General features: G+C 35.8%; 7 protein-coding genes across 9 annotated transcripts in view; 2 read left to right on the top strand and 5 right to left on the bottom strand.

Moving 5' to 3' along the window:
- The first annotated feature begins 4,404 nt into the window (after positions 1–4,404).
- LOC18033088 (preprotein translocase subunit SECE1) lies at positions 4,405–5,373 on the top strand. Its single transcript, XM_006419880.2, has one exon. It carries the CDS (start codon positions 4,610–4,612, stop codon positions 5,243–5,245), a length of 636 nt encoding a protein of 211 aa, XP_006419943.2. The 5' UTR covers positions 4,405–4,609; the 3' UTR covers positions 5,246–5,373.
- A 1,048-nt stretch (positions 5,374–6,421) lies between these two features.
- LOC18032841 (probable prefoldin subunit 2) lies at positions 6,422–8,206 on the bottom strand. Its single transcript, XM_006419879.2, has 2 exons — positions 8,026–8,206; positions 6,422–7,176 (listed from the first exon to the last, which is right to left on the bottom strand). The coding sequence occupies exon 2, from the start codon at positions 7,170–7,172 to the stop codon at positions 6,726–6,728; it is 447 nt and encodes a 148-aa protein (XP_006419942.1). The 5' UTR covers positions 7,173–7,176; positions 8,026–8,206; the 3' UTR covers positions 6,422–6,725.
- A 620-nt stretch (positions 8,207–8,826) lies between these two features.
- Positions 8,827–10,794, bottom strand: LOC18032509 (putative ankyrin repeat protein RF_0381). The gene is made up of 2 exons (XM_006419878.2): positions 10,655–10,794; positions 8,827–10,225 (listed from the first exon to the last, which is right to left on the bottom strand). The coding sequence occupies exon 2, from the start codon at positions 10,105–10,107 to the stop codon at positions 9,391–9,393; it is 717 nt and encodes a 238-aa protein (XP_006419941.1). The 5' UTR covers positions 10,108–10,225; positions 10,655–10,794; the 3' UTR covers positions 8,827–9,390.
- A 525-nt stretch (positions 10,795–11,319) lies between these two features.
- On the bottom strand, positions 11,320–15,647 carry LOC18031732 (cysteine synthase). Of its 3 annotated transcripts, none has more exons than XM_006419877.2 (11): positions 15,448–15,647; positions 14,984–15,037; positions 14,783–14,892; positions 14,538–14,595; positions 14,063–14,326; positions 13,849–13,986; positions 13,650–13,701; positions 12,773–12,852; positions 12,155–12,214; positions 11,928–12,008; positions 11,320–11,753 (listed from the first exon to the last, which is right to left on the bottom strand). In XM_006419877.2, the coding sequence occupies exons 2-11, from the start codon at positions 15,023–15,025 to the stop codon at positions 11,661–11,663; spliced, it is 978 nt and encodes a 325-aa protein (XP_006419940.1). In that variant the 5' UTR covers positions 15,026–15,037; positions 15,448–15,647; the 3' UTR covers positions 11,320–11,660. The 3 variants fall into 3 exon arrangements, with proteins under 3 accessions (XP_006419940.1, XP_024037194.1, XP_024037195.1); XM_024181426.1 differs by lacking the exon at positions 15,448–15,647 and adding an exon at positions 15,135–15,152; XM_024181427.1 differs by lacking the exons at positions 14,783–14,892; positions 15,448–15,647.
- Positions 15,648–17,627: 1,980 nt separating this feature from the next.
- On the top strand, positions 17,628–18,256 carry LOC18033147 (ferredoxin). The gene has a single exon (XM_006419875.2). The coding sequence runs from the start codon at positions 17,689–17,691 to the stop codon at positions 18,145–18,147; it is 459 nt and encodes a 152-aa protein (XP_006419938.1). The 5' UTR covers positions 17,628–17,688; the 3' UTR covers positions 18,148–18,256.
- A 137-nt stretch (positions 18,257–18,393) lies between these two features.
- On the bottom strand, positions 18,394–20,062 carry LOC18033570. Its single transcript, XM_006419874.2, has one exon. The coding sequence runs from the start codon at positions 19,637–19,639 to the stop codon at positions 18,566–18,568; it is 1,074 nt and encodes a 357-aa protein (XP_006419937.1). The 5' UTR covers positions 19,640–20,062; the 3' UTR covers positions 18,394–18,565.
- A 3,631-nt stretch (positions 20,063–23,693) lies between these two features.
- LOC18032434 (FRIGIDA-like protein 4a) overlaps positions 23,694–25,823 on the bottom strand; it is a 3,660-nt gene continuing 1,530 nt past the window's right edge. Inside the window, exons 2-3 of the mRNA XM_006419873.2 lie at positions 24,908–25,083; positions 23,694–24,487 (exon numbers count right to left, since the gene is read on the bottom strand). Coding sequence (XP_006419936.2) covers positions 24,008–24,487; positions 24,908–25,083 — 656 coding nt within the window. The 3' untranslated portion in view covers positions 23,694–24,007. The remainder of the gene's footprint in view (positions 24,488–24,907; positions 25,084–25,823) is intronic.

Here is a 25,823-nt window from a genome sequence, read left to right as displayed (position 1 = left end):
GCTCTTGGAGCCTGTTTGAGACCATATAAGGCCTTGTTAAGCTTACAAATAAAAGAAGGGTAAGTGGAATCAACAAACCCTTGTGGTTGATGCATGTACACATCTTCAGTAAGAATGCCATTGAGGAAAGCATTGTTTACATCCAGCTGCTTAATAGGCCAGTGATGCATGACTGCTAAGCTTAAAATGATTCTGACAGTACAAGGCTTGATCACAGGGCTAAATGTCTCAAAGAAATCAACCCCATAAGTTTGATGATATCCCTTGGCAACCAACCGAGCTTTATACCGAGAGATACTGCCATCAGCATTATACTTAACTCTGTAAACCCACTTGTTGCCAACAATTTTCCCAGCTGATTCAGGAGGCACTAAAGTCCAAGTTTGATTTCTTTGGAGAGCTTCAAATTCTTCTTTCATAGCTGAGTACCACCTAGGATCTGTCAATGCTGTTTTGACATTGGATGGTTCAAGGTCTTGAGAAACTACTAAGTAGGTTTTGGGTTTGTAGATACCAGCTTTAGATCTGGTAACCATAGGATGAGTAGAGATTACTGGTGGAGAAGAATTTGAAGATCTTGAGAGTTGATCTAGAGATTGTGAATGAACAGAATGTGGCAAGGAATGAGACTCTGATGCAGGAGACAGAACAAGACTGGAGACTGCAGCTGATGGCTCTTCATTGCTACTGTGACTAAGAACAGGTGTTTGAGGAAGAAAGAAATGAACTGAAGATGGAGTGGAGGTAGCAGAATGAGATAAGATGTTGGACTTGGTTTTCAAAAACAGTTCAAAATATGGAAATTCTAGTTCATTGAAAGTAACATGTCTGGCAACAAAGACTTTCCCAGTTCGATCAAGACACTTGTAGCCCTTATGAATGGGGCTATAACCAATGAAGACACACTTTTGAGTATGGAAATCTAGCTTATGATGATGATAAGGTCAAAGAAAAGGAAAACAAGAACAGCCAAACACTTTAGAAAACTTGTAATCTAGAAGCTGATTGTATAGTTTCTGAAAAGGAGATAAATTGTTTAGAACAGATGTTGGCATTCTATTCACTAAGTAAGTGGCAGTATGAAAAGCTTCCCATCAAAAAGAGAGAGGTAAATGAGCTTGAGCTAAGAGTGTGAGTCCAGTTTCAACAACATGCCTATGCTTCCTTTCCACCACACCATTTTGATGGTGAGTGTGGGGGCAACTATATCTAAATTGAATACCCTCTTGTTGGAGAAATGATCTGAAGGCTATAAACTCACCCCCCATATCAGTTTGTAGTGTTTGGATGGATAAAGAAAACTGTTTTTCGACAAGAGATTTGAAATATTTGAAGGTGTCTAATGCCTCAGATTTGAGTGTGAGTGGAAATACCCAACAATATCTTGTGAAATCATCAACAAAAGAAATATAGTACTTGTATCCATCCATAGACAACACAGAAGCTGGACCCCATAAGTCAGCATATAAGAGTTGGAGAGGAAATTTTGATTTTATATCAGTGACTGGAAAATGGAATTGATGTAATTTACCATATTGACAAGCATCACAAAAATTAAGAGATTGAGAATAGGTTGAATGCATAGGAAGACTTTTCATTATTGTTTGCAAGACATGTTTAGTTGGATGACCAAACCTGTTGTGTAGCAACTGCATAGACTGACTACTGGAAGCTAGAAAACTGACAGAATTCTCATTATTGGAATTGATCAAATTTGAACAGACATTTGTTTGGTGATTCAACTCTTTCAAAGAGTGTACATTCTTTTTATTAGAAAAAACAGACAACATTGAACTAGGTTTGAGACCCAAGGCTTTAGAATCAGAAAGAGGTGTATCTTGAGTCAGTAGCTTAAAGAGACCATCCTCAGCAATCCCCTGTGCCAGCAAAGTTCCTTGCATCTTGTCCTTAATGAAACAAAGATTAGAAACAAATTCAATGATTATATGATTGTCAGAGAGTAGTTTAGATAAGCTAATCAGATTCTTGGTAATTTTGGGAACACACAGAACATTGGAAAGGTTTAATTGATTACCAAAAGATATAAGGAGACATATATTGCCTATAGAAGTAATTCTAAGACCTTGTCCATTACCAACTAATAGCAACTGAGATCCAAGATAAGGTGTACCTTCAGCTAGGTTCTCCATATTGTTTGTGAGATGATGTGTTGCTCCACTATCCAGATACCATCCTTGGTCAGCAACTCCTTCTGATGTAGCCATGAAAGCAGCTTTGGAAGTTTGATTCTGATCTGGAAAGTTTCCTTGCACAGAAAAATTAGTAACAAAATTTCTGTTAAATCTATCTTTGCAATCAGCTGCGGTATGATTGTGTTTGAAACAAATCTGACAAACAATATTTCCTCTGCCTCCTCCTCTTCCAAATCCATTATAGCCACCAGGAAATCTACCAGAAAAATTTCCAGCAGCACCAGCAAAATTGCCTCTACCCTAATTTCCATTCCAGTTATTCCAATTATTATTCCATTGTCCTCTACCTGAATTTTGTCCCCTTCCTGGATTGAAACCTCCTCTGTTTGTAAAGTTTCCATTCCAGTTATGAAATCCAGGTTTGTTTCCAGTGTTTCCATTCCAGCCTCCTTGACTATTATTATTCCAGCCTCCCTGATTGTTAACTTTCTTTTGATTATTCCCAGCCTGAGCTAAGTTAGCAGCATAGTTCTGTTTCACTTCTTTGAAAGAATTAGATTGATTGCTTTCTAAACGTGCCTCATGTGTCAACAACATTGAATAAGCCTCATTAATACTCATTTTTAGAACATTTGCTTCGATATACACAACTACTGGATAATAAGGCTGACCTAATCCAGAGATTAGATGAGTTATAAAATCCAAAGAACTAACAGGACTTCCAGCAATAGCAAGCTCATCTGTAACTGACTTCAACTTACTAAAATATTCTGTCATAGTCATAGATCCTTTCTTCAGATTATTCAACATCATTTTGAGATGAACTTTCTTAGCAGCAGTTTCAGATCCAAATTGTTGCTCTAAACTAGACCACAGTTCATAAGAGGTTTTAGAGTTTACCACAAGGCTGAGGATTTCAATGCTGATAGAGGATAGCAGCCAGCTCAGCAGCATCTGATCTTGCTTCTTCCACACATGAAACTCAGGATTCTCTTGTGAAGTAACAGTTGAACTTGTAGAAGCATTGAACATAGCATCTGAATTTCCTTGAGTGCTTGAGAGAAATTGATCTGGACAGATTTTGGATCCATCAAGCAAACTCTCAAGCTCATTTGCTCGAACTGAGGATAGAATTTGAGATTTCCAGATTAAGTAATTTGATTGATCAAGTTTTATTGGAGTTGTGAAAATAAAGGTTGTTGCTGAAGAAGAGATGTTTGTGGTCAAGCTTGATAATGCCATGAGATTAGACTAGATGTGGCTCTGATACCAAATTGAAGTTTAACCAAGCTATTTATGCTTGTTTGGTTGCAGAGAAAATTAAGGAAAATTCAATGAGCAATAAGAGAAACTATAAGAAAAAATAGATCGAATTTTATTCAATGAATTATGAATACAGAAGTTGATCTTATATACTAAGATCCAGAACCTTCTGCATTGCTCACACACGTGTTGAGAGTGAGCTGTGATTAACAAACTTCTCAGCTCTATAACAAACTTACAAACTAACAAATAACAACCTTGCTTACTCAGCTGCCACATCAGCAGAATCATTACAAAAAATATTCTTTATATTTATAACTCTAACAGAGCAGATCGTTTGGTTATCACTCCCATAATCACTCAACATTTGTCTTAAATTATCAACTTAATTATGTCCCATAATGTGTATAATATTGAATATTACGATGCCAAAGACATATTATTTCATATTCAAAGCCGGTCCACTTCCACATCTACCATAAAATGTAAATTTGAGCAACTACAGAAAGAAACCACCGAAGTTCTGAAATTAATGCTAATAATTAACTAATTTTTCTTGTCCTCTAATGTTTATGTTTGATATAAATTTTAAAATAAGTAGAGTCGTAATTTTGAAAGATATGTCAATAAGTGGAAAAGAGAAAATCTTTTTATATATAAGATAATATAATCAATCAGTGGACATATACGATATGTCTTTTGTTTTAAAATAACTATCAACCTACTTGGTTCTTTTTTAAAATAAATACCCACGTGCCATGATGTTATTAACTTGGTTTTATGGATGGATCAGGATTCTTTCCTGATCTGATCATATTCTGAGCAAATAATTCAATCACTGATTGATTGTTAATAAATAAAAAAATAAAGAAGTTAAATTTTACCTATATACTACCACTAAAAGACACGTGGCAAAAAATTATTAAAAGTTCAATAAAGCTCAAATCATAAGAGGATTTTGTTCCTTTAAGAATAGTAGGGTACATAAGATATACCTACAGAAGAATGAACGGCATTAAATTCGATGGTCTGGGCTAAAAAAGATTTGTACGAATCTACCCGTAAACCCTAGAAGTTTGGATGTTCTTCACAAGAAATGTAACAAAGTGTATTTGCATTTTTGTTCCTTTCGTCTGGGCAACAAGCAAGAATGTCCAATTATTTATCTGGTCCCGGCCCAATCAATCACCACAATGCAGTTAAGCACGAACCCAGCCCATTTACTGGCCCCAACAGCGCACACAAACAAACTCATCCTAAAAAAAATTTATCCAAACCTGAGCTCTTCGATCGTTCCCATACGCAAAACTCAGAAAATGGCGCTCTCGCTGTCCCTGCATTTACCGGTGACACCCGTTCTCCCGAAAGCGTACGTACAATCAAAGCCGCCACCTGTAAGTCACTACATTTCTTTACGCCGCCTCAGACTCACAAGCGCGACTGCTCTCGGAAAAAACCGATCCGTTTTAGTCAAAGCCGTCGAACGAAGCCAAGAAAGCGCCGAAAAATCCGAAACAGTTAACGAACCGGAGTCCGAACCGGCGAATCCTGCCACAGAGTCGAGTGCCGAGTTGAGCGAGCTGGGTTCGGAAATAAAGAAGGTTTTGAAGGAGAAGAAAGAGGAAAAAGCAGGAGACTTATTGAGTGGGGTCGGGGAGGAGATTAGAGAGATCGAGTGGCCGGCGTTCGGTAAGGTTTTGGGGACGACAGGTGTCGTGCTTGGAGTGATTGCTGGGTCCAGTGTCGTTTTGCTCACTGTCAATTTCGTTTTGGCCGAATTGTCTGATAGGGCTTTTGCTGGTAGAGGTGTTCAAGATTTCTTTCGCTGAGCAAAAATAAATGATCAAGCAATGTGATTTAAACGTGGTTTTTCTTTTCTTTTCTTTTTTCGTTTTTCAATTAATTTTCTTGTCTACTGTTTTCTACACAGTTTACATGAAATCTGGACATTATTTTATCCACAGATTTAATAAATTAAATACTAACAGTGATTTGTAGTTAAAATTATAGTAGACTTTCTGCTCTCTAATTTATTTTTAATTTTTTAAAAAAATTAAAATGCATAAACGATCTCTAATTTATTAAAGACGACATTGGAGTATAAAGTTACATGGATGGCTTCCTTCAAGTCACTGACAAAAATTTTATCTTCGAATGTGAAGAACAAAGCATTATTTGACGAGGATACGGGATGCATCATTGCTACTTTCAGCAAATGAAGAATTAAAATACAGGGCAATTTGGACTCTATAATTCACTCTTGAATACTTATTTTATTTTATTTTATTTTATTTTACACACTCTCAATAAATTAAAAAAAAAATTCATTTTCTCTTTACTTACACTCATAAAATAGTTATGTTTCTCAAGTCACATTACATTAACTAACGATTCCCAAGCGGGCAAGCCTGTTATCAAGATTCAAGATCTGATTGGAAAGCGTTTCAATTGGGATTTGATCCTGAGCCCTAGCTATATAGATATCTATTCCTTCAAATATTGAGCAGGTTTGGGAATTAAAATGTTGCATGCCGTACCAAATATAATAAGTAGTTTTATATTTAATTTGTACCTCTTGTTTCATAATTTTTTTTCTTACTTTTCTATGAATTTTCTTCCCAGATTTCATCTTTCTTTATTCTTTCTCTCTATCTTTAGTTTTCCTTCGATGTCCTATCATCATGCGATTGGTGTATGTGAAATACTGAAATTCATTTATCCTGTTGAGATTTGTTCATCCCCAGTAATAGTATTTTTCTTAAATTATATTAATATTCTCAATAGTAAATTCAATGCGGGTTATTTTAGTAATACAGAATTTTCTCAAAATAATTGTGTTCAAAGTACACGTTAGAATGAAAATAGCCCTACCCAGAATTAAAACTGATGATGCAACCTACACCTGATGATGCAACGTGCAGTGATCAGTAAAGAACCCGTTCTGCCAAAGGTCTAGGAGCCTTCACAACGCAACATTCGCGCACAGGGACAATAGAAACACTTGATTCTGGGAAATTTTTACTATATCAAGACAAATACCTAAGCAAGTAATCTGATAAATCCATATTACTGCATCCAGCCTAGGCATGCATCCCTCAGATCCTAGTTTTCTTACTTGCAGGACTTGTCACAAAAATCCATACTTTGAAACAAACACATTCAGAAATATCAAGCACAAATTATCATTCAGCAATATCTGTTACACTCCATTAGCAGGCCCAGTTCTCTAACAGCAGGTGTAATAAATATCCAAAATACTTCCATCCAGCAAGTTCAAGAAATCACGGTGGAATTAAAATACAACACCTATCACTCACTTGAACCAGCAGGGCCAACAAGGACTCCTTGAGCCGAACCTTCCTTCCGGTTACCATCATCCTTGGACTCACTTTCAGGCTTTCGAATCCTAATTTTATATTTAGCTTCAAAGTCGGAAATTTCTTTCTTCTTCGCTGCCAAGGCCTCGTTGAGCCTTGCAATTACCTCCTCTATCCCCTCTTTATTGCGTTGCACAGCAGGAAGGACTTCACTGATTGTTCTCTCCACCAGCACACCTCCAATCATCCGGTAGCACTTTCTAGAAGGGTCAAGTGGCTTAATAGCATTAATAACCAATGAGTGCTCACTTGCCTCCATCTCCAGTTCGGTAATTTTCGAGTAGATTTGATTTAGTTCAGATCTCATAGATGTGTACATATTTGCCACTATTTGTTCATTTACCGGTTCCCTGCGCTCAGTTTCAGCTCTGCCAGCCATGATTCTGCAAGAAAAAAAGAAGATTTTGAAGAAAGTGACCACTTACAAAATTACATCTCCACCTTATATGAATAAAAAACAGAGGGCTAAAAAGTTGGAAGCATTGGCAGACATAGGTTCCATTTCCAGCAAACAGCAAACAACTCATTGATTAGATGTAAATGTAACTTTCTAGGAAGTAACAAGAGCAATCAAAACAATATTCCTTCATATCAGAAAATAAAATTTCTTTAAAGCAGAAACAGAAGGTGCCAAGATTTAGGATCATTGCCCAAACACGTTAGATGTATCGAAAAGACACGGTAAGCAAAAATATGTACATACGACACTTATTTGTCAAGGAATCCAATATACAAGCAAAACGCTCGAATTTTACGATGCCCATGCTGAAACAAAGGTCCAAGCAGAATTTGACTGCTTCAAACCCTTTTAAACTATAACCAAGTCGTATCCATCAATCAAGTTGTTACCTTATGCTTGGATACACACAAGATAGTTTAGACTGTCTCAATGGTTTCAAGTGTCAGATATGTCAAACTAATGCGATTAAAATTTGCACAACGTAAAACATCTCTTACCCAAAACATCTGTTTAAAAAATGCCCAAAAAGAGAAAAAGCATAAATGAAAAATGGGCCTACAATGAACAACAGAAAGAATTTCAAGTATTCAATAACTACTTACAAATTATATCAACAGAAATCGATGGAGACAGCATGATAGTGAAGGGATCATCGACATTACATATCACTTAACTTCTTATATCTTAAACACAACAAGATTTAGAGAGCCAAGCAATATCGTATTCGTGAGTAAGAGAAAAACAAGAGTGAGTGAAGCTTAAAAAGGCATACCTGATTCTTGAATCTAATTTAAGTGCGTGAACCCTCCCTAGGTCCTAACCCTAGACAAGAGGGAGCAGAAACTCAGGTCTCAGGACTTGAAGAGAGACGGAGAGAGCAAACCGGAAAAACCAAGATAAACGGTGACGTTTAAGTCCAGCAATTTAAACCTAGAAAGGTCTACAATGAGGTTAATGACTTAATAATAATGGCTTCACTTTCCAGATATTTATAAAATTCCGCTAAATAAAAGTCGCAAATTTTTTTTGAGATATTTTCATCAGTGACCCTGACATTTTTATTAATAACAGATATAACCCCAATTCTAGGAATTCCCTCCAATGCTCCAACCTTCAGACGTCAGTTATGATGCATTGATGTTAGATCTCAGTACATGATTTCCGTCTCTTACTTTAATTATTAATTGGGATTGGGAGTTAGTTTGCCTTTTACCAGTGTTCTCTTAGCTTTTTCTTTTTCTTTTTCTTTTTTTTTCTCCACTTTCTTCTCTCTGAATAACAGACGTAATTTGCCAGTCTCTTTGTTTATTCATCCGGTAGTTCAACAGTGACTAATTAATGATTGAATATGTCGAATATATAATGATATATTGAGTTAAAATTACTTAACAAGTATTATAGGTAAAGATTAAAATATAAAACTGGTGTGATACAAATGAAAAAAGAAAAAAATTATTTCTAGTTCTAATTATCGCATTTAAAAAAATATGGTTAAAATTTCATTCCACTGAACAGAAGTTTACAATACCATAACAGATGACATCATAAGTTCCATAATAAATATCAAGATCTAAGTCTTACATTATCAGTCTGTCAAACTATTGTGGTATTATTGAAGGAAGACCAGGACGAAACAAGTGCACTGGAGATGCCTTAGACTTGAGCAATGATATCTTCAAATATCTTAATCGGATGTTAGATAAAATCTGAAGAGAAATGCTCAAACAAGGCTGCTATTATCAATCCATGCATATAAACGATGACGATGATAAGCAAAGGAGGAATTCAAAGGAACAGATACACAAGCAAAAGCGATGTGATCTCTATATATAGCAGTTAGGATGGTATTTTCAGCAAAGGAGGTTATGATATCCATACGAAAAGCGAGGGTTGTGGGTAGATGCTGTTAAATTCAAACACGGATACATAAATTTGCTTACACCCATAATTTCAGCAGAAGTTCAAATGTTAAATTCCCCAAAATCTTCTGATAAAAGTTACATCAATCAGATTATTCCTGTTCTACATAATCCTAAGCTACAAGGGAAGATGAGCTCCAGTATGCAACTACTACTTACTAATATGGTAGTTTGCGAGGCTGACCAAACTCAATTCATTCTCAAGCCACTTTGCAGTATTACGAGGTCTCTTCATCATCTTGTGTGTCATCCTCACTTACAAGATGCTTAAGTACTAATTTTGCCTTTTTCGGTTCTGACGAGGCTTCTTCCTTAATATCATCTTCATCCCCCTTCCTCTTTAGGTTTTCATCTCGCTTTCCGTCAGGACTGGAAGCTGAAACTTCAACACCAGAGTCCCCTAGTTTGGTCTCAGATTCCCCAGCTTTCTCTTTACCATTCAAATTTGGTTTCTTAGAAGATTGTTCCCATTCTTCCAAAAATGAGCGAATTTCTTCATTGCGTGCAAGATCAAGAGGGGTCTTTCCTGCTTTTGTTTTGGCAGTAAGACTGGCACCTTTCCTTAACAAGTACTTCACAAGCTCCAGATGAGACCCCTGAACGGCATAATGCAGTGGATTCAGGCCCTTGCGAGTGCAAGCCTTGATGGAGACACCAGAAGAAACTAGAGTCCGGACAACTTCTAGATGGCCCTTCTGGGACGCAAAGTGAATTGCACTCATGTCATCCATTGCAGCAGCACCAACATCTGCCTTATTCTTGCAGAGATAACTGACCACCTCAGTCTGCCCAGACCATGCAGCTAGATGTAGAGGAGTTCTCGAATGCTTATCTCTCGAGTTGACAGACAAAGGGTTAGAGATGAGTATTGACTGGACTGCTTTCAGGTCACCAGACCTTGCCGCTGCGTGAAGTTCTTCTTCTCTGTTGCCCATCACCAAACACACATGCACACGCACGAGAATATTATACTAGGTTCGTATGCTGATCAATTTTATATAGGATCCCTGAATAGTTTAAAAACTGGGTTGGATTCTTTAAGCGTGAGTACACCTGAAACAACCGGATGGTAAAGTTGTGTTTGCAGCTCTTGTGCTTTTGCTTAATTATGAAAGCGGCAACAGAACAGCTAAAGCAATTGGTAAACTCCCACTTTTATTCAACAGCTTCAGAAACAAACCCTAAACAACCTCATCGCCCAAATAATATATGACATATATACTGGCAGCAGATACCACACGCAATGTGGAGATGTAATATTGAGAGCAAGGAACTAAATGCAACAATAAGTTCATAAATATAAAATAGAAAAATCAAATTGATGGAGATGACAAGCTCAGTGATGGAACATTTTGAATATAGCCAACTTGTTCAAGAAACAAAACGTTCACAATTCTTAAAGAATAGATGAAATTGTTAACTTCTACTTTGCTTGTGTTTACTTCAATTGATTTTAGAAGAAGAGAAAAAGCGAACGCGTACCCGTTGTGATTTGTGACACGGAAACCGCAGAGCGAATCTAATAAGTTATCGAAAACCCTAGCCCTTCGAATTTTAAAGGCCAGTTCGCCCCTCCAGGAGATCAGAAATTAATTAAAGTCGACATGTAGACTCCAGTGGAGAGAGCGATATAATTATTATAAGCAAGGCAGGTTGAAGAAATTAAAAACATAAAAAAGCTCGAGAAACGGCGACGTTTTGGCCACCCACAAGGCCACAACCACAAGGCTTTTCAAAAAAAAAATTCTTTTAATATTTTTATACATGTCCTCCTGTACAAACTAACTCTTGATACAATTGAACCGCGCACTGAACCCTCCGGCATAATAATTAAAGAGTAATGATATAACCATAAATTTTTATATAAATTTATTTTGTATAAGCTGATATGGTATTATAAAATTAGTTGAATTAAATATCACTTGGTCCACATGATTTATTTTTATTATTTTATATTTTCATTCAACCAATGAATTAATACAGCGTTAATTTGTACAAAAATTTATGATTGTATCATCACTCATAATTAAATTATCACATAACGATTTGAGTGATGCATAAGAGAAAGAAACTACTTCTATTTCTAAGTTCTGACGCTCAAGTCTCACCTTTGCTGGAAAGGGGATTTGGATAAGTTTTAAGGCAGGCCTAACATAACAGCAGCATTTGCTTTACATAATTCAAATAAATATATAAAATACAAAATATTAGTATTTATTAGGTGAAGTTACAAGATGGTCAATATGAATCCACATCCATAAATGGACTGGTTGGAGTGGGAAGCAATGTCTTTGTGCGTTCTGGAATTCCAAAAAACAATAGAAGAGGGGGAATTCATCTTATGACATTATTAGCAGTAGCAGAAGCATTAGCGAACCAAAGCACAATGCGCAGCTGTGACGCACATTTGTGTTTTCTAACAATGTTCTCAAAAAAAAAAAAAAAAAGCAAGCAATTTTCTAAAAAACTAATCAAATTCAGCGACAGCTCAGGCCTCGAAAGTCATGCTTTCCGCCTCTTTCCTCACTGATTCAAACAGCACGGAAGAGAGGTACCTCTCTCCAAAGCTAGGGAAAATAACCTGCATAAGTTAAGCGTACAGAACTTTTGAGTAGGTAGATCCAATCAAGACTGAAATCTTAAATGAGAAAAGAGAGAGTGAGAAATGCAGAAATCAAAAGATGAATGAAAAGGACATGCAAGTTATTGCTATGAGCCATGAATCAGATGTAATGCATGCAAATTGTGAACATACGACAATGAGTTTCCCAGCATTCTCTGGTCTCTTTGCAATCTTAATTGCAGCAGCCGCAGCTCCACCAGATGATATTCCCACCTGCAATAGATGCTCTTGCAATTAAAGGATAAATGGGGAAAAAGCTCTTTGCAGTGACAATAAACAAGAATGAGATTCCATTAGATGACCACAAATACCAGCTTTAAATCCACAATTAGATATTTTCAGAAAAACTACAAACTTACAAACAAGCCTTCTTTCAGCGCAAGAAGTTTTGCAGTCTCAATTGCTTCATCACTCGATACCTGGAAGATTACATGAAAGTGAAATTTAGTAACTAGATAACAGTTGCGGTTATCAGAGGTGATACAGAGACAACTTGCACCAGACATCAGGGAAACTGTACTAATATTAGAAGAAACATGACTAATACACATGGTCACTGGAAGAAGTTAACACTTCTCTATGCAACATATAATCATGTGTTACACATACAGATATGCTTGCTACACTTCAATCTCCGAACATTTTGAGACTCAAAATTTCTGTTTCTATTAAAATCTCTTATGTATTTCAATTTTGGCTTAGTCAATATGCCTCTAATTTGGATAGAGTTGGTAGTCACTTGCTGAGGAGAAGTTAGAATCATGCAAGATTACCTTACCTTGTCTAGTAACACCAATTTAAGGGATAATGTTAGGAAAAATTGTTAACCCTTTACACCGGTTGTATAGTGTTTAACAAACTCGATATCAAATTTCTAAAGGACTACCAAATTTTTGGAGGACTCAAAAAAAAAAAAACAAGTGGACAAACGAAATTGCACGATTTAATGCATCTGGAGAAAGATTTGTGGACTTTACTTGAACAACTTCATCAATGATATTGACTTCCAAAACACCAGGGACAAAACCAGCACCTATTCCTTGGATCTTATGAGGGCCTTCACATTAAGACAGAGAATATGCTTGAGGTTAGTCACATCCAATACTGAAGAAATTACTGTATCACACAAGTCTGCATAGACGTACATATGGCAAAGAGGTATATCAGGTTTCATGTGTCGAGTAAAATATACATCTACCAGCCCAAATAAGCAAGCATGGACTCTAAATAAACTAAGTTGCCAACAAAATAATCGGAGGATCCAAGATCATTACACACTGTGGCATCAGACTTAATGTTATATGTTAAGAAACTATGATGCATGTACAAGGAGATTATATCAAAGACAATCACATTACAACAACAAAAACTTTTTTAAAAATGTTTTTGAAATATTAACAGAAAAAACCAAACTATTTGTTTCAGAAGAAATAAGAAACGGTTGCGTTTTTATGGTTCTTAATGAACACATGCACACTGAAAGAACTGATAATATCCTTCAATAAGCACAAACAATATGATATGATCTTTTCCAATATAAGTTGGCCAGAGCACCATAGAAAAGGTCTTGGTCCATAAGCATAGCTAGGACAACAGACATGCTGCAGAATTCAGTTTCGAAATTTTAAAAAAGAGTCTTTCTCTGTAAAGTTTGAACTGTGTTGCTAGCTTTTACTACTACACCTACTACAAGGGTTCCTCTCCTTTATTCATATGATCGTTCAATGCCAAACTGTGTGACCAATACTTGTGCATCCCAGTTACTGATTTCATAAAACGATGCAGAGTGCAGAAACTGGAATATGCAAAGAGAAAAGATCATCCAAGGAGTCTTAGTTATTAAAAATAACTCACCAGGTTTTCCTCCAGATAGAACAGGACTTTCAGTTGGCTCTATACCATAGAGCTATTCAGGAAAGGGAAAAATAATCAGACGCCACTCTAAGAAAGGAGCAATAATTCAAAGCAGAAGAGAAATAAAATTTCATTTTTCCAAAACTCGCATATGTACATTCACTTTTAAATTGATATTTGAAATAAATCATCATCTTACCTTTATGTTGGGGTTCTTCTCTTTGAGAAATTTTCCTGCACCTGTTATTGTGCCACCAGTACCAATTCCGGAAACAAGGGCATCGATTCTCCCTCCTGACCCTTTCCATAACTCTGGTCCAGTAGTTTCATAATGGATCTGCACTAACAACATCGATCACTTAAACTTTTCAAACCACCAACAGCTTCCACTTGATTATTAATTAAGGAAATACCTTTGGATTGGCAGGGTTTTCAAATTGCTGCAGCATGTAAGCATTGGGGGTTTTAGCCAGAATCTCCTCTGCCTTCTGAACAGCCCCTTTCATCCCCTTAGCAGGATCAGTGAGAACTAATTCAGCTCCAAATGCTCGAAGAATGATTCTTCTTTCAAGACTCATTGAAGCTGGCATTGTAATGATAAGCCTGTATTGCTTGGCTGCCGCCATGAACGCCAAACCAATCCCAGTATTTCCACTTGTAGGTTCAATGAGTACACTCTTCAACAGGCACAATAAAACATTGTCAACACCATAAACAATTCAGCAGATACAAAAAAATCTCACCAAATAACAATCGCCCAACTTTCTTTCATTCAAATCCAGATCAAAATATTACCATAAAAATATAGAGGAAATCAAATTCATTTATCTCCATCAAATTATTATTAATGCCACACCAGCTGTTTTGAAATAAGGAAAAACAACATACCTCCCCTGGTGTTATTAGACCTTTCGCCTCTGCATCAGAAATCATGCTATAACCAATCCTGCATGTTGGAAAACAAAATTTAGGATTCCTAAAAAAGAAACATCACTCAGTACTTATTCGAAAAACCAAAAATCAGAGGCTCAATGAATGGTAAAAACCCACTTCTTGACAGTTAAAGCAGACAGTTAAGCAAACAGCAATATAATAATCAGACAAAAAATGTTCCAAGGGATATACAACGACACCTGTCCTTGACACTAGAGCACGGTTCCATCATCTCTAGCTTAGCAGCAATGCGGGCAACACACCCATTGACAATATTGTTGAGATACACCAATGGGGTATTGCCAATTAACTGTACACAAACATAGAATTTTGAAACTTCCTACTGAGCTAACTATTACGCATAACAATGAACAATTAAATTTATGTCAACAAAAACTTACTTCTGTAACATCTTTTGCAATGTTGCTACTCTCAACCGCCATGTTTTCAGATTACTGCAATCGATCAAGCAAAATATTTAAGCATCATCATCATAAGTACAATATAGCACACACCTATAAAAAAAATATATATATATATATACACACACACCTAAAGTTAATCCCTTAGACTGTTACGGAGTTAGGGTACATTTTAATTTTTAAAATTGACAAAAATTCCATCTTGTTTTCATTAGGTCACTAAATTTTCCTGACAGCCAAACGGTTAATCCATTCTAATCAATGACTGTTCAATCAGAGACAATAGAGAATCTTAAATATACAGATATTATAAGGTCGTTGATGGGTTCATTTTAAATTAATAGACTGATTTGAATAGTGAAAACGGCAGTACTTAAGTGTCATAAATCAAATAAACATAAAATCGAAGCGCAAAAACTACTAAAATTAAAAAAAAAAATCACCTTGACTTGTGTAGAAGGTGGTGGTGAGGCTTACGGATAACAATTAACAAAAATGGTGGGTAATAAAGAGAGAGGATTTATATTGAATTTAAAGAACAGGATGCAAAAGACAAGTGATTGAACCTGACTTGAATTGAGGTCTCTATTATCAGTGACTGTCATGTAACCAAATTTTTTTGGCGGATTCACACAATTGTCAATTGCCATGCAGTGACGGGTAGAAAATACCAAAAAAGGAAAAGTCATATGAAAACAAACTTAATTTAGAAAAAGTAAAAAAAAAATTCCGTCAAGTAAAATTAGTAAAGATTTATGTGAGATAGAATCGTAAAAATAGTAATTTAATTTTTACATTGAATAAGATATGAATAAAAATAAATAAAAGGTAGCGCATTTAGAAATTACTTAATTCTGTTATCTAAAATGTAATATAATTTTTAAAGACATTAAGTTTATTATTATTTCCACTTGATGATAGGGCTAATAAATGTCGGGGAAAAATTAGGTTTTTAATTTTTTTATAAAATTTTTGAAGATCGCTCTCATATAATATATAAGAATTTGTATTCTAGAAATCGTACCTTGAAAATTAGAATTGACTTTTTCCGCTGAAGTGATTTAGGCTTCTAGATCACGATCCGCCACCACCATTCCTGTTAGATCACGATCCGTCACCACCACGCTTGTTAGATCACGAATTGTCACCAATGATCTTTCAGGTTATGACTCAGGTTCGATCTGCACTTGACGTGTGGGCGCCTTTATCACTACCAAAACAACTAGCACGAGAAAATTTTTCTCTCAACAATATAGAGAAAAATCTTATTCTCTGATCTGTATAAAGTGGTTGCTCAATTTTCTTTAGAGAAAAATAAGCCTTTTATATCACCCTTTAGTGAAAACCCTAGGCCTCCAAATAATCAAAAAATAAAAACCACATTCTTTGCTTTTTCAACAGTAGACCCACCTTGTAAAATAACATAAGACCCCTTACACAAAAGCTAATTAAATGGAGTCTCCCACTAAATGATATATTTATGCTTTTGACCCAAATAGCTAGTTATCTTACTTATTAGTCCAGTAGTGGTGCAGTCAATTAAATGAGCTAACCCGGGGATCATTTGGGAACATACAATAGTGGCTACAATAATTAGGCCTATAATTAAACTAGCCCAATTATTTAATTCAAAATCTACTCCACTAAAAGATTGGAACTGACTTCCATAATTGTATGCTCGAATAATAATTCGTCCCAAGCCACATTGATTTTTTTACTGCACAATCCTTTGTACCACATCGTTAATTAAATTGATATCTCAACTGTCCAATCAATTTAATAACATCATATTCCTTGATACTTATTGGTTTTCTCTAATCATCATTTTCAACATACTAAATATGTTGACACACTCTGGCCAGAGAATTCTATGATCAAGTGCCGAAAACCCATCAAGAGATGTGTTGTACAAATTCTATATTGTTAATCTATAACTCCAATACTCAGAAATGCTCCCACTAAGATACCGGGTAATCTAAACTACAAGTATGTGTCATGCCCATTGGTAACTCAAATGGAATAACAATTACAATCATGAAATCATAATTAATTCAAGATTAAGATTACAGTAAAATCAATGCCTATGAGATTTAATAAGTCTGACAGTTATTACAAAGTTAATTAAATCTCATATGTGATCCTGTTCAATGTAGTCGTACTATATCAATAAATTCATACATGATTAAGACAAATCATTCAATGAATTTATTACAGTCTATACCTAAATAAAGTGCCCAACTTTATTTATCAACTGCGAACAAAATTTATTTAATCATAAGATAACTTGTATTTATATCTTCTGTGAATCTATATGGTGATCACATAAATACATATAATATGATTAAATGGACTTTAATAAAAATATTAATGTAATTAAAATATTTGAATAAAATACCTCATTAATTTTATTAATCAGAAAAAAATATTTATTACAATTAAATAAACACATATTCTTTTAAAGAGCGTATTTTCTCAATAATAAATTCATCTGGGACAGAAAATAATTTGTAAAGAGGAGATGCTACAATCATTTTTTATTTTTTTTTACCAAATAATTACGTAAGAAAATTATAAAAAAAAAATTGACTGGCAAAACCTTATCTTATCAAAAACCACGTCCACACCTCCTAAAACGCTCGCAACAAAGCTCAGCTTTGATATCTCTCTCTTGAGTGACAAAAACAATGGCAACTCTTCATTTCAGTCCATCTCCTTCCTTCGCATTCGCAAAGCAAAACCAACCCACCACCACCAAGCTTTCATATATCCACTTTAACCCCGGAAAACGGTTAGCATCACAAAGATTACTAAAATCAGCAACAGTTGTGAGATCTTACAAGGTGGTGATTGAGCATCAGGGTCAGTCCACAGAGCTAGAAGTGGACCCTGATGAGACCATTTTGTCCAAGGCATTGGACTCTGGCTTGACCGTGCCGCACGATTGTAAGCTTGGAGTGTGCATGACTTGCCCCGCTAAGCTTATCAGTGGCTCCGTTGATCAGAGTGAAGGCATGCTTAGTGATGATGTTGTGGACCGCGGCTATGCATTGTTGTGTTCTGCATATCCGAGGTCGGATTGTCGTATCAAGACCATTCCCGAAGAGGAGCTGCTGGCACTGCAGCTGGCTACTGCTGATGATTGAAGCTTTTGTAATGTGTTAGTTGTTGAATTGAGAGTTCTGTTTTGCATATTCAGTGTTATTCTGATAATGCCGCGGGGATGCCGAATAGAGTATATTTGTGCTTGCACGTATGTTCAAGCATAAAATAATTCACTTTATTATGTCCTTTTGGATCTGATGCATATGTTGAATTATGCACTAGAACTAACAATAACTGAATTGAATTAACTTATGTACTATTTTAGAACAAAATCTTGCAAAAATCTAAGAATACCAGAAACAAAAGCATAAAGCAAGACAGCCTAGTGCACAATAGAGCAATTCCTGGCGGTAATTTTGCTGTAGGCAGAGGAAGAAGCCAAGCGCAGGCACAAAGTCTTGATATGTAATCTTTTAGAACAAAACCCCTAATAGAACAGCGATACAGGCAGCAATGGTACTAAGAAGCAGGCCGATAGCTAGCCTTCTTCTGTTTTCTCTGCTTAAGCTTCACCTTGACATTAACACCATTATCAATAATAGCCTGAAGCACGATCTGAAGCTTCCCCTCCAACTTTTCTCCTTTCCTCGGTGTGTAAACCACATCATGAATGTCATCAGCCAACGCCCTCTGAGCTAGAATACCTCCCACTGCAGCACAAGCAGTTGCATTCCGAGTTGAATCCAGGTCAAACTTCATATCTTTAGAAATCGAATGAGCCACAACAACCACCTTGCTAGTAACGCGGTGAACAATACAGGCGCGAACAGAGGCTTTCGATATGTAGATATCCAGGCAAAACGGTTCGTGGTAAGGAGCCGTAAGCTGATTAAAAGTTGGGGTTCTAACTCTCTTCTCCACGTTGTCATCACTCATCACGATCTTATTGAATTCATCATCTCTAGAGGCTAGATTCGGACGTGGGCTTTCCTTCCTCTTGCTTTCTTTAGCGTCACTCTTTCTCTTCAAAGCTTCTTTCTTTTGACATTCTTTTTTATCAGTCTTTGCCTTTGAAGCTTCCTTCTTTTCACTATCTTTATTACCCTCCTTTGTCTTCGAAGACTTCCTTCTATGAAAATCAAAACTATACTCCTCGAACTCCTTGGAGTCCTTATCAAGTTTATAAAAAAGATCCCCACGAATTCTCATATTATCAATCTCATCAAAATCCGAGTCACCTTCAAAAGATGTAGCATCATCGTCATCATCAACCACGTTAACATCAGATTTTGCTTCCTTGTCCTCGTCTAATCCTCTCCACGCGTGTGCTAACCCTGCTGAAACTTGCCAGGTTTCATCATCTACAAGCTCAACATTATAACCACCAAAATGAGGTCCCTTGCTGCTTAACAATGGCGAAAGATTAGTCCTACTGGAGTAACTTCTTGATGAAGTGGGCCTTTCATTTTCCTCAATAAAATCGTTCGAGGCTCTTGAGCAATAACTAGTAACTCTAGAAACAAAATGGGAATTCACTACTAGTGATCTAAGAGTAGTAGTGCTTCGCTGCAAGAAAGTAATCGTCATTTTCATTTCAGGGCAGGCGTCACTTTAGAAAGCTGCGTGGAAAACAGTTACGGGTCATAGGAATACTGGATTTCGTAGAAGCAAAACAACAAACGGTTGGTGTGCAAAGAGTGATTTAACTCTTTCGAGCTAAACTATTCGCGAGGACTGCTGCCTTTGTGTACACTCCAGAGTGATTCAAATGTCACGAAATCAAGTAGAATCGAAGAAGGATTTGATATTTCAGTGGGCAGTATCCGAAGTTGAGTGCGCAAGTTTGCTTTTGCACTTCCTTTTATCGTGTTTGGTATATGCTTAAAAGATGCGCGCATGTTAGTGTCAGGGACCAGGATCCGGTGCTCAGCACAAGCTCAGCTGAGCACCGGATCTGTTTCCGTGTGTCACAACCTCCCCACTTTTCATTAAAAACCTCAGGAACCTAATTTTCAGATATACCGCCAAAAGACCCAACTTTATAAAGACTTGAAGAAGATTGTTATATAGCATATCATAAATAATAAATAAAAATTAAAACTTATGGAGAGAGGGCAATGCAAGCACAATGTAACTACTAGAGTTGACAAAATTTGACGTGATTCGATCCCGACACGAACACGACACGAATAAATAGGTATAACTCGTTAAATTTAATATAATTATTAAATGGATTAAGTCTGGGTTGATACAATTTTTTTCAGTGTCGGGTTAAAGTTAAAGTTTTTGACATATTTACTCAATCAATAACACGATTATATTTTTTTATTTTAAATTAGTTTGTAAGTTCTTATCATCAAAACTCAAATATTGGACATGAGTCCCATTTTAATCTTTTATTTTGTTAAGGATGAACATATATACAGTAATTTATTTATAAAATTTATTTGGATTTAAAATTTCAATAGTATAAATATGTAAAATGTTAGTAGACATGTATATTTTATAATATTGATATATTTTACTATTTTCATATATATAATTAAAACTTCAATAGTATAAAATGTGTAATACTTTAGTAGATATGTATAATTTATAATATCAATAAAGTATGTCTCTGGGTGTGTGTGTTTAATGTAAATTTTGTTAAACATATAAATATTAAGTGTGTTATTGGATAACTCGTTTATTTTACGTGTTGACTTTGGGTCTTAATATTTTGACACGATTATTAAATGGATCGTGTTTGAGTTGACTTAAATTTGATACGACAGGCACACAACCCGATGATCTATTTTTTCAGTTCTAATAACTATAGTAATTTTATATTGTTAGTAATGAAACGAAAATTTACACATAACTTCTTTTTGTTGATAGGTGAAAAGAATTTTTAGAAGATTTATTGAAAAAAAAATCAGAAAATGAGGTAGAGGAAATACACAATGCCTCGAATGTCTAACAGATGCTATAAGACGACAATGTGTGTTGCTCGGAAAATACCGATGATGGCCATGACAAAGTCTTTAGTACCTTTTAGGAAGCTTGCAAAAGTAAAGAAATTAATATAAATGACCACAGAAAGAAGGAAGTACATTGTGGCTAGATTGGACACGTAATTAAATCGATAAGAACACCTCTCTGTCTTATTCTTAAGATTAAGGATTTAATTTTCTTTGTGTATTGTGTGAATGTAATTTCTTAAAAAAAAATTGAGTTGGACTTTAGTTATGATTGATTCTGAATTAGGCTTATGTATCTGAAGTAGTGCTAGTGTGTTACTGGCACCCCTCTAAAGTGTTCGTTAGTCCTAAACTCAAAGACTTATTCAAAGGCATTTGTTTATTAATTGTAACAATTTGTTCGCAAAGTTTTTATGACAATATTCTTTTACTGTTCATTTTGGTAATGGAGTTTTCAAACGTGACATCTAACTTACTAAAAATTAATAAATAAGTAATAATAACGTGGGAGTTGGATTTCATTAGAGGATCCAGCTATCTTGCGTCATAAGTTTGGTACTCCAGTCATTTGTCTCATAGCGAATGAGTCGTTAGATTGTGAAGAAAGGTATCTAACAGCTGAGATTTAACATTTGAAAAACGGGTAACCGGCTGAAGGCGTAGCACCTGTAAATCAAAAATTAAAAAAAAGAAAAATTTGTACGTGTAACATCATCTGCGATCTTTCCGACGGATGAAGTTTATAGGTGATGGTTCTCGGCATTATTGTCTTGATACTGTCTTCTGAAAGCTATGATGAAGTATTGAATCTTCTTAATCTGGGTTTTGTTTGAGAAAAACAAGGTTTTCACTTATAAGGTTAGCGTGACAAAAACCTTTCGCTCGTAATCACCCATAACACCATACCATTGCCTATATTCAAGCGACAATACTAGTTAAAACCTTCTTAGATATTCATTCAAGTAAAATAATAGCAAAATTAAGGCTAAACAACAAATTGTATTCTCTGAGGCATTTTAGCAAACATTTGTATTGACGTATTTAACAAACTTATTTCCATAAGCATTTTATCAATTTTCATTCCCAATTCAAGCCTAATGTTAAAAAACTAATCGCTCAACAAGATCTAACCTATAATCATCAACAATTAGTACTAAAACAATAAATTCATTATCCATTTAAGAATTTGGACATAAACTCAGCGAACTAACTCAAATTAAAGAGGCTGATGTTGCCAAAAGTAGCCATTGTTGTTGTCGTCTCGATTAGCCGCTGTTGTTGTTATTAATTTATTTGCTTGATAAAAAATTGCAGGTTTCTTCGATTTTTGTCGAAAGTAGCCAATTATTCATAAATTTTTAGGTTAATTTTGTTATTTTCCCTGTGCTCAATTACCAATCCAGGTGCGGAGCAATGGTTTCTGCCCTCCCAATGAAAATTGAAAAAAAAAAAAATTACCAATCCAGCTAACCGATCCGGCCCATTACTTGTTTCTCTAGTTACTCTTATTTCTCTCTGTGTTTCTTTTCCAGCCATCAGATGAAATCCAACGATAACTTTGGTAAATGACAAATGAGTGGGGTACGAATCACACGATGCAAAGTAGTTTTTGCCTTCATTAGAAAGGAAAAAAATGAAGTAAACTGAACACATTCAAAAAAAATTTAAATGGGCATATAAAAAATTGATTTTTTTTTTTTTTTAAAATTTTTAAAAGGGGTATTAAGAAGACTTTAAGAGGGGTTCCAATATTTCATCTCATGTATCTATTTGTAATGTACATCGAAGATAATTTTGAAAAAAAAGAGGGGAAAAAAAACGTTGTAGAACGGGCTTAAATCCCTTAATTGTATAGGTGGGGTAAATAAATTCACAATTTGTTTGTATGTGGGAATAAAATTTTTCTCACAATTTCGCAAAAAAGATGCAACCAAAGCGTCGTCCATATTTTACTAAAAGTAGAAACGAATTCAACGAGCTGTGTAAGATTTGCCTAATTAAAACTTTTCTTCCCTCTCTAGAAACCTCCAATCTCGACCAAATCCTTTTAATATGTTGATAGATATTATTATTATTATTATTATTATATACTCAGACACATAAATTAAGTATATACTATATTTTCTAATATCAATTTTGACCTCTTAATTTTGGTATCAATCCTGACCTATTCCCGAATCGTGGAGAAGCAAACAAGCCCTCACGACAATGAATACGAATATCGTTGTTGTGGTGCACAACGGGAGTACTAAAATACTAAAAACTAAAACCCTACAATCACTTAAAATATACATTTTTGACGACCATCGTCCGCAATCCTTGAGGGGGAAAAAAAAAAGGATCGTGCCAGATATTCTACCGCCGAAAGGTCATCCTCGTGGTTCATGTATGGCTCGACCAAAGCAGTTAGCATGCATTCATTGAACACTGTAGTAAAGTTCTGGAATAGCATCGAGTCGCCGGCCAAAAAAAGACAGCCTGGCAGAGTGAGCCGCAAACCAACTCAGCGACAATCAATGATCAGATGGAACTAAATACCATCGAACTTTGATTTAATGTTCAGATAATTAGTCTTTTCAAAAAAAATGTTCAGATAATTAGAAAATATCGAGCCACCTAATTCTGTTAAATGGGCTACCATGTCGAGACCCAAACTTCAGGTAAAAGAAGACACACGAACACCAAAAAAAAAATAAAACCGGCAAGACATTCTTTTTACAGCTAATCTACAAACATTGATGGCATTTAATATTCAACATTGTTATCTTCCATCATGATTACTTTCCACAATCACCTAGTACTACTAAAAAGTTTTGATCAATACTAGAAAATACAGATACTTCTCACCAAGACAACGTAAGAAGCATGATAACAGTTATAATTAACACACAGCCATTGCTACCGTTAAAACGGTTAGTGAATTACAAACCATTTAGAAAGCAAATGAGGTTTAGTAGTCATTATCATATCAGTGGTTACCATCTTCAAAGGGTAGTCATGTCTATCGGTAGTAAGCCTGCTGATAAGCTGGTGCCAAACCATTGCCATAGCCCCCGTATGCAGGATAGTTCATGGGAGCACCGGGGTATGATCCAGCAAGGGGAGGAGCTGCTTCTGGTGAGTAAGCATAGGGAGGACTCCTGCTGCCATACACCGCAGGTGGAGATGCATATGCTGTCACCCCAGCAGGGTATTGAGTGTGTGAGGGAGACCTGACAAATGTAGGAGGTGCTGGGAAAGATGATACATATGCATTGGTCAAACGGCCAGCCTTGGCTGGAGGCATTGGACCACCATTGCTAGCACGTGTACGCTTGGTGGCAGGGACTGCAGCTGGCTTCTTTTTCTCAGTCTTGGCCTTCTCTAGCTGCTCAAGACGCTTCTTGAGGTTTTCTGGAGGGAACTCACCTTGAAGTTTGTAATCTTCAATGCACTTGATGACGGCCCGGAGAGCTGACTGCTCTTTGCGTGCAGCAAGGTGCTGCAAAATTATGTAAAGAAAAGCCACTAGTTAGCTGAAAGCATAGATTAAAAAAAAAAATTAGGTGCTACTCACTATGAGATAAAAGTACAAAAGTTTCCCACATCCTGAGCCTCCACCTTCCACAACTAATCAAAGAGAGCTATAAGTAAAACCAGTAGCTTTCAACACTAACTTGGACACTGCACTGAACACCGCAGGTAGCATATAGTTGGCACATAGAAATACAGAGAAAAAAAGGCTCAACCAAACTATAAATGCAAAAAATGATGACCCTAATCTGCATGAACTTGACCAGAAGTTAACTAGAATCAGACATTCAATAAGAGGATATCATCCATTTCCATAAAAACCAAACAAATATCGCCTCAATTAAGCGAATTCAATAAAGCATCAAGATGAGTAAGTGAAAAGATGTACCGCAGCTCGGCCAGCATTATTGGGGTCCTCAAGAATAGATACAGCAGCTTTCTTAGCATCCTTCAGAAAAGCTTTAAGCAGAGGAACTGGGGGAAATTTGTCCACAAGGCCAACTTCATATGTAAAATGCACCGCATCAAGCTGTTGTCCCCTACTGATTAATTCTTCAATCATCTCTGTGCATATTAAGTGTTAGGTAACAACTAAAAAGTATTAGCAGCTACACAATAATATTTCCAAAGACAAAATACATAGCTACTACTCGAATATACTAATAGAATACCCTGAGAGGTGATCTCCATTGAAATGAAATTCTCTTCAAATAGAGACATTCCTCAAGCATAGCCTAAGCGTCATGCTTATAGATGCAAAACAAAATCCTAAACCAATTATGGAATTTTGGATATTACAATTATAGCATGATTACAAGCATGCGCTAGTATTAGAACTACCAAGTCTCAAACTCATAATTATCTAGGCCTCTAAACATCTAATGACATTAGGGTACAATATCAGCATGGAGTTGTTCATGGCACAAAATGACTTAACACACTACTAGTTTCTCCAGCATACTACTGGTGTTGCCAACATCCAACTCCAACCCTAAAAGAGAATCGTATTTTGATTATTTCACAGTAAACAAAGACAAGCATAAAGGCAATTTCCACAAATGCAGCCTCCCCTCCAGTGTCCCAAGAAATAAAGCCTCAAATGATTTGAGACAAAACACAATAGATCACTTTCTTTTTTTTGGTGTGGTGTTGGGGGGGGGGGGGGGGGGGGGGGGGGGGGTTTTTTTTATTAATTTTACTTTATTCCTTCTATCATACTATTATAATTTAATATATTACTTCTTTTTTATATAATAATCAATGTTATATTTATCATCCAAAATATATCATTATTTAAATTTAAT

Source organism: Citrus clementina, unplaced genomic scaffold, assembly GCF_000493195.1.
Source record: "Citrus clementina cultivar Clemenules unplaced genomic scaffold, Citrus_clementina_v1.0 scaffold_9, whole genome shotgun sequence".
NCBI lineage: Eukaryota > Viridiplantae > Streptophyta > Magnoliopsida > Sapindales > Rutaceae > Citrus > Citrus x clementina.
This window is presented reverse-complemented; position numbering and strand designations above follow the sequence as displayed.

What these genes read in the sequence shown, in the direction of transcription:
- LOC18033147 (XM_006419875.2), top strand. Translation starts at nt 17,689, where the DNA reads ATGGCAACTCTTCATTTCAGTCCATCTCCTTCCTTCGCATTCGCAAAG.
- LOC18032841 (XM_006419879.2), bottom strand. Translation starts at nt 7,172, where the DNA reads ATGGCTGGCAGAGCTGAAACTGAGCGCAGGGAACCGGTAAATGAACAA.
- LOC18033088 (XM_006419880.2), top strand. Translation starts at nt 4,610, where the DNA reads ATGCAGTTAAGCACGAACCCAGCCCATTTACTGGCCCCAACAGCGCAC.
- LOC18033570 (XM_006419874.2), bottom strand. Translation starts at nt 19,639, where the DNA reads ATGAAAATGACGATTACTTTCTTGCAGCGAAGCACTACTACTCTTAGA.
- LOC18031732 (XM_006419877.2), bottom strand. Translation starts at nt 15,025, where the DNA reads ATGGCGGTTGAGAGTAGCAACATTGCAAAAGATGTTACAGAA. An exon ending in TTGCAAAAGATGTTACAGAA is followed by an intron (nt 14,893 to 14,983) that starts GTAAGTTTTTGT and finishes GTTTGTGTACAG; the next exon opens with TTAATTGGCAATACCCCATT. An exon ending in TGCTCTAGTGTCAAGGACAG is followed by an intron (nt 14,596 to 14,782) that starts GTGTCGTTGTAT and finishes TCCAACATGCAG; the next exon opens with GATTGGTTATAGCATGATTT.
- LOC18032509 (XM_006419878.2), bottom strand. Translation starts at nt 10,107, where the DNA reads ATGGGCAACAGAGAAGAAGAACTTCACGCAGCGGCAAGGTCTGGTGAC.